Below are 13,503 nucleotides of genomic sequence, written 5' to 3' on the forward strand. Positions count from 1 at the left end.
GAACTTCTTTACTCAGAGAATGGTAGCGGTGTGGAATGAGCTTCCAGTGGAAGTGGTGGAGGCAGGTTCGTTGGTTTCATTTAAAAATAAATTGGATAGGCATATGGATGAGAAGGGAATGGAGGGTTATTGTATGAATGCAGGCAGGTGGGACTAAGGGAAAATAATTGTTCGGCACGGACTTGTAGGGCCGAGATGGCCTGTTTCCGTGCTGTAATTGTTATATGGTTATATGGTTATAAGGAGACCAGAGATATGGAGGGGTAAGGTGTGAAAACGACAGATCAAAGCAGATGCGGTTAAAGAAATGTAGAATGGTTCATTATTAGCTGAGGGAAAGCTGACAAGGAAGGATGCAATCAGTAAATTTAATCAGGGGGACAGTGAAACTAATCGGAGAACTAGGGGGAGGGACGGAGAGAGAAATCTTGGTACCTCAAGCAAAGATCCTGTAGCGGCTATAGGATCTTTGCCTCTTAGTTTGGTTTTACCACAAATTCTTTGTATTTCTTATTCTGGTGCTGCTCATGTTCCCCAAACATTTTTGCAGCATTTCTCCCCTTTAAAACTAGATGAGAACCTATTTCGTCAATCAAGTCCCAGTTCTGTTTATAATATTTTCAGATCCAGTCCCCGGCGGCAGCGCAGATGCCGGGACTGATCTTACCTCCAACCAAACGGGGCGTCGCCACCAATGAGCAGCCGTGTTACTGTCTCCGAGGAGACGGCGGGGGGTGGGGACGAGGCGCTGACTGCGGACTGTTCTCCGCTCCCGGCCCCGGTGATGGTCCCTCTTCGCCCGCTCCGCTCCCGCCGCGGCTGAAGGTGGCCCCACGCCGCCGGGACGCGAGGTCGGCGAGCCGGCGTTTGTTCTGGAATGTTCCGGAAGGTTCTGTCCGCCGGCTTCGCGGTGCGGGCCGGTCACGTGGCGCTCACCTGGGCGGTGACGTTGATTCTCTTCCTGCACAGAACGGGTGAGGCCGTCAGTGGGTCCAACATGTCCGTGGGTCGTTTAGTTTAGAGATACAGCGTGAAAACAGACCCACCAAGTCCACTCCGACCTGCGATCCCTGCACACTAACACTATCATACACGCACTTAGGGACAATTTTACATTTATACCAAGCCACTTAGCCTAGAAACCTGCACGTCTTTGGAGTGTGGGAGGAAACCAGAGCGCCCGGAGAAAACCCACTCAGATCACGGGGAGAACATAGGTAGACAAAATGCTGGAGAAACTCAGCGGGCGAGGCAGCATTCAGTCTGAAGAAGGGTCTCGACCCGAAACCTTGCCTATTCCCTTCGCTCCATAGATGCTGTCTCACCCGCTGAGTTTCTCCAGCATTTTTGTCTACCTTCCAAAGATTCTATGCTCTGGCTGAAGGAAAATATTATCTTACCTGCATGACCAACCCTCTTCTTTTGAGACAGTGCCCTTTAGTTTTAGATGCTGCAGCCAGGGAGGTATCTATACCTCATTCCTACTTAGTCAAGCCCTTTGGGTATTTACTACAATTCACCTCTGATCCTAATTAGCCTACAGTAAGCTCTTCAAAGCACTGAAGAGGCGTTATGCAGAGACTGCACAAAACCGGACAGACCAACGTTAGTATCCCCCTCCAGCCCAACATTCCTAGCTCTGAAGCCCTATTTACAGTGCTGGTTCGATTGGGCAGGCTCCATCGCTTGTCCACCACCTGAAACCTGGATTAGACACTGTACTCCTTCCCACAATTTATGAGAAAATCAGATTCAAGACCTCATAGAATGGAGGAGCATTTGCTAAGGCTTTAAGAATCCATTTGAACACACAAAAGCCCAGTGTAAATTATGTAGAGTATAACTACCTTCATATCAAGCAGCTTTTGCCCCACTAATGACAAAGTTTATGGGTGCAACACTGGCCTAAAATCTGCAGAACTCCAGCAGAAGCATGTCATTCCTGATCCTGAAGGACTGTCTAAGAAGGTCATAAGGAATTGTAGAATTAGGCCATTCGGCCCATTAAGTCTACTCCGCCATTCAATTATGGCTGATATATCTCTCCCTCCTAACCCCAATCTCCAGCCTTCTCCCCATAACCTCTGACACCTGTACTAATCAAAAATCTATCTCTGCCTTAAAAATATCCACTGACAGCCTCCACAGCCTTCATTGGCAAAGAATTCCACAGATTCACCACCCTCTGACTAAAGACATTTCTCCTCATCTCCTTCCTAAAAGAACGTCCCGTAATCCTACTTTCCCACGTGTGGAAACATCCTCTCCACAACCAGGAGAAAATATGACTACATTTTCATTACTTATTTGCCTGTCACTTTCCTCATCTTGCATGTGAAAAATGCTGAACGAATGCAAATAATTGTTATTGTTAATTACAGATTTGAAGCAGAGCGAGGAACGTGGCGAGTTCCTAAAGCCAGTAACCTTCCTCCTGCTCGTTCTCTGTTCAATGTTACTGTACTTCATCACCTCCCTCATGGATCCAGGATACGTCACATTTGATGATGAACTAAAGGTAAATCAATCTCCATCTAGCACAATATGCCACAGGTAGCTGAGGCTGCATTCTTTCCTCCATGTGAGTATCCAAATAAGTTATATCCTGTAGAAACGATATTGCTCCAGAGCCGAAATTACAGGCAACCTGTGTTAGGGCTCAAAGTGCGAGTGCAACTCAGCGAGTCAGGCAGCATCTCTGGAGGACATGATAGATCACGTTTCGGGTCGGAACCTTTCGTCAGTCCCGACCCGAAACATTGCCTTTCTGTATTTTCCACAGATGCTGCCTCACCCACTGAGTTATTCCATCACCTTGTGTTTTGTTCAAGATTCTAGCATCTGCAATTCCTTAGGACTGTTTGGGTAACGGGAATTGCCCCTTACAGAAGTCACAAATCAGAGACACGGAATAAAATTTGCTCTCACAGAATTTACTGGGAGAAAAAGTAAATAAACATCCATATATTTTTTAACTCGTGTTTCGTGCCGTATGCACTAATGACGCAGCTTCATGTTACGGAGATTTGTGATGGACTGTTTTCAAGGAACACAACCCTCTAAAACGTGAGGGGTCACCTATAGACAAAACTTATAGTAAAGAAACTGGCAATTGGTGCTATTCTTTCATGTTGATGTTTTTGTTTCATGTGAGCTTTCTCCCAATTTTCATCCATTGCTACTAGGAGTCTTATGTTCCTTATGTACTTATTTGCCTTTCCTAAATTCAGGTAGCTTCATATGATTGTTTGCAAATATTTACCCCCTTATTTAAAATTAACACTTTCTTCCAATAAACATAGTGCTCTGTATTTTATTTTGAAGATTAAGTTTTTCAGTTCCTGAGGTTTTTGCTGGTTCCTTGCAAACCCAGGTGTCTCGATCGATTCATTGTGTTTGGGATGACGAGGAACAGATGGTCCCTGTGGTACAGAAAGCCCAGAGATTGAGGCGCTGTGGCTACTGCATGGTCCAGGTGGGAATTTATTTTTCTAAATGTACAGGTTTAAAGTGTATCAGTCCAGTATAAAAATCTCAAGAAATTCAAAAGCAATTCAGACGAGGGCCTGTTTCCGACCTGAAAGGCTGTCAAAGTTAGGGATGGTCAATAAAGTGCTGACCATGTCAGTGAAACCCACAACAAAGTGAGAAAAAAAATAATCAGATGATCTGTTTTTAGTGTACTGTTGAGCAAATAATAATGGGGAGGATATCAGAGAATTCCTGTATTTTTTGCCATGATCTTTTAACATCTAATCTGAAAGAGGTATCTCCAACAGTGACCAATGCTTAATACTGTTAGGTGTTAAGCTATATTAGTTGGATTTAGATAATTATGAATCACACGAAGTGCAATCATTTTTTATTTATTGCATTCAATTGGAAACTCCAGTAGCTAAAGTGAGCTCCAAGAAATTGCAGTTTAATATAAATTGGTGTTAAATTATAAGCCTGTTATATCAAAATATCATAAATCTGTATTTTTAGTTGGGTACTAATCCCTGACATTTTCTTTCTGTAAAACAAAGTAAATGCTAAAATGTTGAAATAATTTAGTAAATTTGGCAAATTTAAATTGGGATTGTGGGATTCAATCTGTCGATTCTGTATTACAGAAGCAGGCAGAACATTGAATAATTCCACCTCAGGTTAACCTTAACTCATTTTTGCACTCTATTTGATTTAGAAGATAAATTCTAATGATTTTCATTCGTTTCAGCAGCAACCCATGCGGTCTAAACACTGCCAGTCCTGTCAACACTGTGTACGGCGATATGATCACCACTGCCCGTGGATTGAGAACTGTGTGGGGGAGAGAAATCATCGCTTCTTTATGCTCTACCTGATTTCTCAATTGACTGTCCTGTTGTGGGCTTTCCACATTGCCTGGTAAGGATCAGCATGAAATAATTCTGCATAGTTAATTACTGCACAATGCCTGATATCTATAATATTCCTAAATATTATTGCTCTTATGTGTAGGTCTGGATTCGGTACTGAAACTGAGTGGAAAGAGTGGCTCCGTATCAACACATTCCTGCTATTGGCATTCATCATCATTATCATTTTCACCGTGGTGGTTATGCTGTTATTGGTATCGCACTTGTATCTGGTATCCAGCAATACCACAACTTGGGAGTTTATGTCCCGCCATCGCATTTCTTACCTCAAACATTGCAGCTCAGAGGAAAATCCATTTGATCAGGGCATTCTTGGGAATTTGTGGGTGTTTTTCTGTGTATGCAAGACTGTTGCATGGGAAAGGATTTATTTTAAAGAAGAGGATGGGTTGGTTTAGCATTTGGTTTTGTATCCATTCGTGATCTCATCTTTGCTGAATTTGCTTTACTACCTCACTAAGATGGAGACTGGATGATAACTAAAAAAAAATTAAATAACTTCAACCATCATAAATGGGAAAACAAATGATGAATTCCTTCTCCATTTGATTGCCAATAATGCCTGCAAACACCAATTCCTATCATGACTGAGTTCTATCCAGACATTTTACATGCACACCACACCATTTAAGCAGTTACAGCTGTCATGGTGTTCAAAACACAATTAGCTAAATGAACCTGTGGGATTGAAAATCAAAACCTAGATCAGGGTACTGTTCAGCTACCAAATCTATCCAGGCATACAGCATTTGTTCCAATGCTGGTAACTAACACTATAGGATTTTGTTTTTAGCACGATTGTGTGCATATCAAGAGTTTCTGCACAGCAGTCACAACCCGTCTTTGCAAAGTGCATGGCAAAAACTCAAAAACAATTGATCAGTTTATCATCTACTTTCAGATACCTGGATGATAGTGAACATAAACTCTAAAGTACATTTGCAGGTCACATGAAATAGCAAACTAGTCCAGTGTACAGAAAGAGGCTGAAATTTATCTGCAGGCAAAATACCGCCGAGAAGCAGCATCGCTCAATTTCTTTAACAGAAATGTAAGCAATGCATTAATTAATGTACTTACTGATTTAATCTCTTGTTCTACGTAACTGTTTTTGTTCTTCCATTGAATTGGAAGTATACTCTCATTTTTCCCAATGTTTTCCCAAATAATTTAATTTTATCTTATAATCCCCATTTGTGCTCTCATTTCTAAACATACTTTCATCCTACTAGAAAAGCAGGGGAGTTGCAGTTTACTCAACATGTACTATAACAATTAAAGCAATCTCAGCAACATTCATGACATTGATACATTGGAAAAAAACAGCAAATCACTGCACAACTGGCAAAAAAGATTACTGTAATCTGTGAACAGGAATTTAATTAACATTGAATTTAAGCAGCTGGACTGTACAGAGATTTAAAACTACTAGTATATTAACTGTATTACTGTTTTATATTTTTCACAACTTGCTACTTTTCTTAAAAATAATCTTCGGAACAGATTGATATATTCTTTAAAATATTGGATTTATTTTTGGATTACTGTCCTCTACCTCGAGTCATTATCATGTGAAAAAATATTGATTAAACAAATTCATATCTTCATTTGGATTTAGTCATTTGATTTTTCTGTTTATATGCCTTCATTATAGATAGTCCATGATATTAATACATTAAGAAAGGAAATTTTGAGCACAAGTAAATTCAGAATGAGGTCAGACAAGAGTGGAATTGGATACATACAAATACAATTTCCAGGCCTTGTGTTATATGGGCAGGCTCTATGCCAGAACTAGACCTTTCCTGCTAAGAAGCTGCCAAAGAGTAGCAATAGATTAAAGAAATTAAAATTTTATTTTGCTGAATTTATCAAATACAAACCATAAGTTACATCTATAAATAGGAGCAATGCTCTTTAATTTAAAAAAAAAGTTTGGACAATTTCCATATTATATGTCCGCACAAAATTAGCATTGCACAAAAAAAATAAATAGCTTTGTTTTTCTTCATAATAAAGCAATACCCCAAGATTTCTGAATGATATGCTTTTAATACCCGAATACTTGTAGTTATACCGCCATTCCTCAGACTACACAACTAGGTCAGGACTGCAGCCCATTCTCATCTCTCTGCTAATGGGTGTATTTAACAGAAGGATGAATTTGCTCAGATTTCCTATTATGTTCTTGATAGTTACTAATCTCCCAATCATAAGATTTGGAAACATTGAATGCACGATGGAAGCTTAATATCATCACCTCCAACACAGTTATCTGAGCAACAATAAAAGTTTCCCTGTACAACTCACTTTTAAACCATTTAATAATCTACTCATTTGTTAATGGCAACAGAGCAAAAAAATGTCAATGGATATTTAAAGTGCAATAGTTTTTAAAATACTTGCTTTCCCCACAAGTGCTAGAAACACATGGACATACTTAATGGCAAACCAAAGTGATAAAAGTTATCATGAACAACAATCACCTGTCATGTCCTGGTTCTAATTTTATAGATGTGGTGACAGGCCAAATAGATTCCCTCGAAAAAGAGAAGTCAAAAGGGCCATGGCTATGCTTTTGATAGTTAAATCATCTTTAGTTTCCAGGATGCAGATTTCCTACTATACTCTCTGCTCTAGAAAGGTAGAGAGAGATAAAGCTATCACATATTGAAAGGCTATTTGAATATATCCACAAATGCATCACTGAGTGATAGAAGGCAAGAGATAGAACAATATTTTCCAAATTTGAGGAAGGTGGTGGGGAAGCAGGAAGAGAAGTGGAACAAATTAGCTCATAATTAACCTCCACTCACACTTTATAATTGTTCAACTATAATTTTACTATTGTCAAAAGACTATGATGACATTCAAGTTTGCTTCCATATACATGGTGGGGAAAAATGAAAGAACTGGTGCTGTTCCAGGAAGATTTACAGTATCCTGATCAGAAAATAAGATGGCAAATTTGGAAGGTTGCCTTGCCCAAGACAGTGCGTGTTAAATACAGAAAGTGAGAATTGTGCAAATAGCAACCTACAACTTAGATAAAAGTAAAATTGTGGAGAATTAATTTCAAGATAAAAGTTCTCTTCTCAGTATAGGAGCCCCTTTCCCCCCATTGCAATAGTGTAGTTCATTTCCAAACTCTTGCACATCAACAATTTTCTATATTAAAGGTTACATATTGATTCCGGAAGAGGAATAATTTACATTCACAAAATGAAACAAATGCTCAGGGAATCTCATCTTGGAAACTAAATGTTAACATTCAAATCTGGTAGTAACGAGATGTTTCAAACATCATTGCAGCAAAGGTCTCCCTTTCTCACTTTGCCCAGCAGTAAGCACTCAGCATTCTTACGAGGCATGACATCAGCACAGACACTAATGAAGTCAGTAATCTTTATACAGGTCAGTCAGACAATCAAACCCTTCAAACATGGCCTGTTCCTGTGACGTTAGTATCCTCAAGTCAGAAAATGACAAGATTGGTCTTTGGGTTGTAAATTCTTTATCAAAATTCTGGACATCATTTTGGCCATTTAGTTTCGGTACAAACGGTGGCTTTAATCTTCGAGCAAATAAGGCCACCCAATCAACTTCCTGTGAAACAAAGTTGTGGGCGAGAGTGTCAGATGATTTTTTTAAAATAAACGGAATCAGGTTATAGCCAAAATATATCAATGGTACATGTACAAGATAGTCAGAATAACTCACTGGCTGTTCTCTGATTTGCCAGGCATTGTGCCACTAACTATGGGTATGATGAACAAATTATTTCTCCCAATTAAATACACAATTGGGAGAAAGGTTTGCGTTACGGACAGTTTTAAATCAATGTCTAAATATTGTGGCTCCCTGTTTGATAACTGGCAGTGTTACTATGCTTGGACCCCAACTTTGGCATGTTTGTCATGTTAACCCCACTTTTGTCCAAGACCACCATTCCCCATGATGCATCACCAGCCATTTCCACCCTGCCACTGACTTCCTTTTTTATCTCTAACTTTTAACTTTCAGAAATGTCAGATTCAAAATTGACAGTTTATCTATCAACAAATACTGTCTGACTTGCTATTACCAATATTTTCTCTTTTGGATTTCTCTATTCTCAGTACTTAGCTCTTAGAAAGTCAGAATCAGCTTCTTCTACCAGTGGAGTTTTTTTTGTGGGAAAAGTATAATTAATTTCATTCCTCTCCCCTAGAACCAAGTGTTTTCCTTCCAGGAATCTATTATCATTTTAATGCTATGAAGCTGCTTACACCTTTTCAAGCAATGCTCTCCAGATCACAATTTAATGCCACTTTTGGCTCTATTGCTCTTTAAATCAATATCCTCATGTTACCAGGAAAAAAGAGTTTTAAACCCTTTTTCATATTCTGTACAAAAGTATTTTAAATGAGAATCCTACATCCTCAACATAATTTACTCTTGCTTTCTTTCTAGTAAATCTCTTCTGCACACTCATAGTTTTGGCATTTGTGCTGAAGTAGTGTTCAGAAATGAATGTAATATTTTGGTAGCAACTATTGAATAATTTTTAAAGTTTACATAGAAACATAGAAATTAGGTGCAGGAGTAGGCCATTCGGCCCTTCAAATATGATCATGGCTGATCATCCAACTCAGTATCCCGTACCTGCCTTCTCTCCATATCCTCTGATCCCCTTAGCCACAAGGGCCACATCTAACTCCCTCTTAAATATAGCCAATGAACTGGCCTCGACTACCATCTGTGGCAGAGAGTTCCAGAGATTCACCACTCTCTGTGTGAAAAAAGTTCTTCTCATCTCGGTTTTAAAGGATTTCCCCCTTATCCTTAAGCTGTGACCCCTTGTCCTGGACTTCCCCAACATCGGGAGCAATCTTCCTGCATCTAGCCTGTCCAACCCCTTAAGAATTTTATAAGTTTCTATAAGATCCCCTCTCAATCTCCTAAATTCTAGAGAGTATAAACCAAGTCTATCCAGTCTTTCTTCATAAGACAGTCCTGACATCCCAGGAATCAGTCTGGTGAACATTCTCTGTACTCCCTCTAGGGCAATAATGTCCTTCCTCAGATTTGGAGACCAAAACTGTACGCAATACTCCAGGTGTGGTCTCACCAAGACCCTGTACAACTGCAGTAGAACCTCCCTGCTCCTATACTCAAATCCTTTTGCTATGAAAGCTAACATACCATTCGCTTTCTTCACTGCCTGCTGCACCTGCATGCCTACTTTCAATGACTGGTGTACCATGACACCCAGGTCTCGCTGCATCTCCCCTTTTCCTAGTCAGCCACCATTTAGATAATAGTCTGCTTTCCTGTTTTTGCCACCAAAATGGATAACCTCACATTTATCCACATTATACTGCATCTGCCAAACATTTGCCCACTCACCCAGCCTATCCAAGTCACCTTGCAGTCTCCTAGCATCCTCCTCACAGCTAACACTGCCCCCCAGCTTAGTGTCATCCGCAAACTTGGAGATATTGCCTTCAATTCCCTCATCCAGATCATTAATATATATTGTAAATAGCTGGGATCCCAGCACTGAGCCTTGCGGTACCCCACTAGTCACTGCCTGCCATTGTGAAAAGGACCCGTTTACTCCTACTCTTTGCTTCCTGTTTGCCAGCCAGTTCTCTATCCACATCAATACTGAACCCCCAATGCCGTGTGCTTTAAGTTTGTATACTAATCTCTTATGTGGGACCTTGTCGAAAGCCTTCTGGAAGTCCAAATACACCACATCCACTGGTTCTCCCCTATTCACGCTACTAGTTACATCCTCGAAAAATTCTATAAGATTCGTCAGACATGATTTACCTTTTGTAAATCCATGCTGACTTTGTCCAATGATTTCACCACTTTCCAAATGTGCTGCTATCCCATCTTTAATAACTGACTCTAGTAGTTTCCCCACTAACGATGTTAGACTAACTGGTCTGTAATTCCCCGTTTTCCTCTCTCCCTCCCTTCTTTAAAAGTGGGGTTACGTTTGCTACCCGCCAATCCTCAGGAACTACTCCAGAATCTAAAGAGTTTTGAAAGATTATTACTAATGCATCCACTATTTCTGGAGCTACTTCCTTAAGTACTCTGGGATGCAGCCTATCTGGCCCTGGGGATTTATCGGCCTTTAATCCATTCAATTTACCCAACACCACTTCCCGGCTAACCTGGATTTCACTCAATTCCTCCAACTCCTTTGACCCGCGGTCCCCTGCTATTTCCAGCAGATTATTTATGTCTTCCTTAGTGAAGACGGAACCAAAGTAGTTATTCAATTGGTCCGCCATATCCTTGTTCCCCATGATCAACTCACCTGTTTCTGCCTGCAAGGGACCTACATTTGTTTTAACTAATCTCTTTCTTTTCACATATCTATAAAAACTTTTGCAGTCAGTTTTTATGTTCCCTGCCAGTTTTCTTTCATAATCTATTTTTCCTTTCCTAATTAAGCCCTTTGTCCTCCTCTGCTGGTCTCTGAATTTCTCCCAGTCCTCCGGTATGCTGCTTTTTCTGGCTAATTTGTACGCATCATCCTTCGCTTTGATACTATCCCTGATTTCCCTTGTTATCCACGGATGTACTACCTTCCCTGATTTATTCTTTTGCCAAACTGGGATGAACAATTTTTTGTAGTTCATCCATGCAGTCTTTAAATGTCTTCCATTGCATATCCACCGTCAACCCTTTTAGAATGAATTGCCAGTCAATCTTGGCCAATTCACGTCTCATACCCTCAAAGTTACCTTTCTTTAAGTTCAGAACCATTGTTTCTGAATTAACAATGTCACTCTCCATCCTAATGAAGAACTCAACCATATTATGGTCACTCTTGCCCAAGGGGGCACGTACAACAAGACTGCTAACTAACCCTTCCTCATTACTCAATACCCAGTCTAAAATAGCCTGCTCTCTCGTTGGTTCCTCTACATGTTGATTTAGATAACTATCCCGCATACATTCCAAGAAATCCTCTTCCTCAGCACCCCTGCCAATTTGATTCACCCAATCTATATGTAGATTGAAGTCACCCATTACAACGGTTTTGCCTTTGTTTAGGATTACTTGCCTGTTCCATGAATAGTACTTCATAATATTCATCTAGTTTATTCATTCATTTGGCTATTGAAACCTACTCTACAGCTAGATATAAGATGAAACAAAGTGGATAGGAGAATTGAAGGTTAACTTTCCCCATTCTGTGTAGCTCCTAGTTGACATTTGCTCCAGATATCTCCATTATATTGGGATATGGCAAGGCAACAATGCCATCCACGTTTCACAGTACCCGAGGTGGTACATTAACTGTAGCAATAGGTTATTCAAAATGTCAGTGAATGTCAGTAGTCAGCCATTTAGCCCATCACAGATACAACTCTGATGTTTATCCGCAGTTCTGCTTCCCCCCCCATCTTTAAAAGTTCACATAAAAAGGCCTGAAATCTGAAGATGTTGCCCTGTCCCTAAGTTTTCTTTTTTTTAAGTACCATTTTAATTATATGCCTCGCCCCATTCTTTAAACGTTGATCATTTAACAAGTAACTGGATAACATTTCATCTGCCAGCCTATTTCATTCTTTTGATCACATTCTCCTAAAATCTGCTGCTTCCTATCCCATTTTTCAACTTCTGTTCCAGCTACAGACATTGAAATTATACCTGCTGTATCCTTGGCAGGTTATCAGACCAAGTGCTTAAACACAAATGCTTGTGCCAGTTCACTGTGGAGATAATAGTCCAGTGGGAATTCTGAAACTTGGTGATTGCTTCCAGTCTCAAATGCCCGATGCAAGTTATTTACTCTACGTCATCTCCCAATCATTGTGTTCATTACTCACCACAAAATACATTTCTTTTTTCACTTCCTCTGCATCCTGATCACCGGTGCCTAAACGATGTTTTGGATTCTTTCTCAGCAGCTGGAAAAAGTATTGCAAGGGTGTGGTGGAGAAGGAGTAAGAAAAAGCTGTCAGCATTGATATTTTTTTTTCCCTTTCTTAACGTCACTTTCTTCTCCCCAGAACGGCAACCTGCAAATATTAACTAGTCAGTTCAACTGACCTTTCTGATGATAGAAATCGCCTCAGTTGATAGGAATCGTGGGTAGCGTACCTCATCATTAACAATGCTGTCAAATATCTCATCGTCATCATCTCCTGGAAAAGGGCACTACAAGCAAATCAAACAAAACATACTGCCACGTTAGGACCGTAGATAGTAGGCTTAGAAGTGTAAATAAACTGAAATTCAGCAGCTTTATTCTTCAATTTCTTTGACTGCACACTTCGTCATTGAAGCTCTCATAAAATTTGCCATTGGGAGAGAACAACATACAGGCAAAATCAACCTCATCATAGATGGTTCAAGATTGTTGACAGAGCCGGCACAATTTCAGCTGAGTATTTTCAAAGCTTTCTTATAACTTAATTATATTTTATCCCCAGAAACATTACTTCTATTTTTTTTTTTAAAACACAAGTAGTTTCCAGCTTGAGGTAAAGAGTGAATGTTTGCTCCGAGCCTGTTATTGTAGACTTGAGAAAGGCACCAAAGAACACCCCTCAATTTCAACAATTTTTTTTATCATGTTAAATGCCAACAGTGCTCAGCATCTCCTTGTATCCAAAACCATCCACACTGGAAAGGGCCATCACAGGAGTAATCCCACAGTACCCAGATCAAGGAAGTGAAGATCTCACCTCTCCCACAAGCATTTCATAAATGAGGACTCCCAGACCCCACCAGTCAATCGCTCGAGTGTAGGAGGTATCCGTGAGTAGTTCTGGAGCCAGAAATTCAGGAGTTCCACAAAATGTATCTGTGCGATCACCAAAACCCATTTCTGCAAATGCAATGATTTTAATTACAATAAAGTGTACTGTTAAGATATACATATGGAAAACAGTAGCTGAGGTAATCTCAATCCTTGAAACTGTTCAATTCCTTTATAAAAAATTCTCACAACCACTCTCATGGGCTTCAGGCAGTGCTTAGCTGCAAAAAAAGTGTTGATACACTCCCATGTCTACAAATCTTTCCACTGCCATCCTCACTTTTACCAGGCTGGGACAGACTGCAACAGCTGCACACCGTGTCCCAAAGC

At 40.2% G+C, this 13,503-nt stretch overlaps 2 protein-coding genes across 3 annotated transcripts in view; one reads left to right on the forward strand and one right to left on the reverse strand.

The window, feature by feature from the left end:
* The first annotated feature begins 728 nt into the window (after nucleotides 1–728).
* zdhhc12 (zinc finger DHHC-type palmitoyltransferase 12) lies at nucleotides 729–6,007 on the forward strand. Of its 2 annotated transcripts, none has more exons than XM_033048974.1 (5): nucleotides 729–974; nucleotides 2,382–2,518; nucleotides 3,374–3,475; nucleotides 4,220–4,389; nucleotides 4,483–6,007. In XM_033048974.1, exons 1-5 carry the CDS (start codon nucleotides 878–880, stop codon nucleotides 4,796–4,798), a joined length of 822 nt encoding a protein of 273 aa, XP_032904865.1. In that variant the 5' UTR covers nucleotides 729–877; the 3' UTR covers nucleotides 4,799–6,007. The 2 variants fall into 2 exon arrangements, with proteins under 2 accessions (XP_032904865.1, XP_032904866.1); XM_033048975.1 differs by having other exon boundaries at nucleotides 4,223–4,389.
* The window catches only part of pkn3 (protein kinase N3), a 31,459-nt gene continuing 23,712 nt past the window's right edge, over nucleotides 5,757–13,503 (reverse strand). The window contains exons 19-22 of the mRNA XM_033048962.1: nucleotides 13,100–13,242; nucleotides 12,462–12,569; nucleotides 12,239–12,319; nucleotides 5,757–8,006 (exon numbers count right to left, since the gene is read on the reverse strand). Of these exons, the coding sequence (XP_032904853.1) occupies nucleotides 7,797–8,006; nucleotides 12,239–12,319; nucleotides 12,462–12,569; nucleotides 13,100–13,242 (542 nt within the window). The 3' untranslated portion in view covers nucleotides 5,757–7,796. The remainder of the gene's footprint in view (nucleotides 8,007–12,238; nucleotides 12,320–12,461; nucleotides 12,570–13,099; nucleotides 13,243–13,503) is intronic.

The sequence above is a fragment of the Amblyraja radiata genome, chromosome 32 (assembly GCF_010909765.2).
Source record: "Amblyraja radiata isolate CabotCenter1 chromosome 32, sAmbRad1.1.pri, whole genome shotgun sequence".
NCBI lineage: Eukaryota > Metazoa > Chordata > Chondrichthyes > Rajiformes > Rajidae > Amblyraja > Amblyraja radiata.

Bases quoted from the DNA above. Each gene is read 5' to 3' on its own strand.
- zdhhc12 (XM_033048974.1), top strand. From the start codon at position 878: ATGTTCCGGAAGGTTCTGTCCGCCGGCTTCGCGGTGCGGGCCGGTCAC. The intron at 3,476-4,219 runs GTGGGAATTTAT...CATTCGTTTCAG, and splicing joins GTGGCTACTGCATGGTCCAG to CAGCAACCCATGCGGTCTAA. The intron at 4,390-4,482 runs GTAAGGATCAGC...TCTTATGTGTAG, and splicing joins TGGGCTTTCCACATTGCCTG to GTCTGGATTCGGTACTGAAA.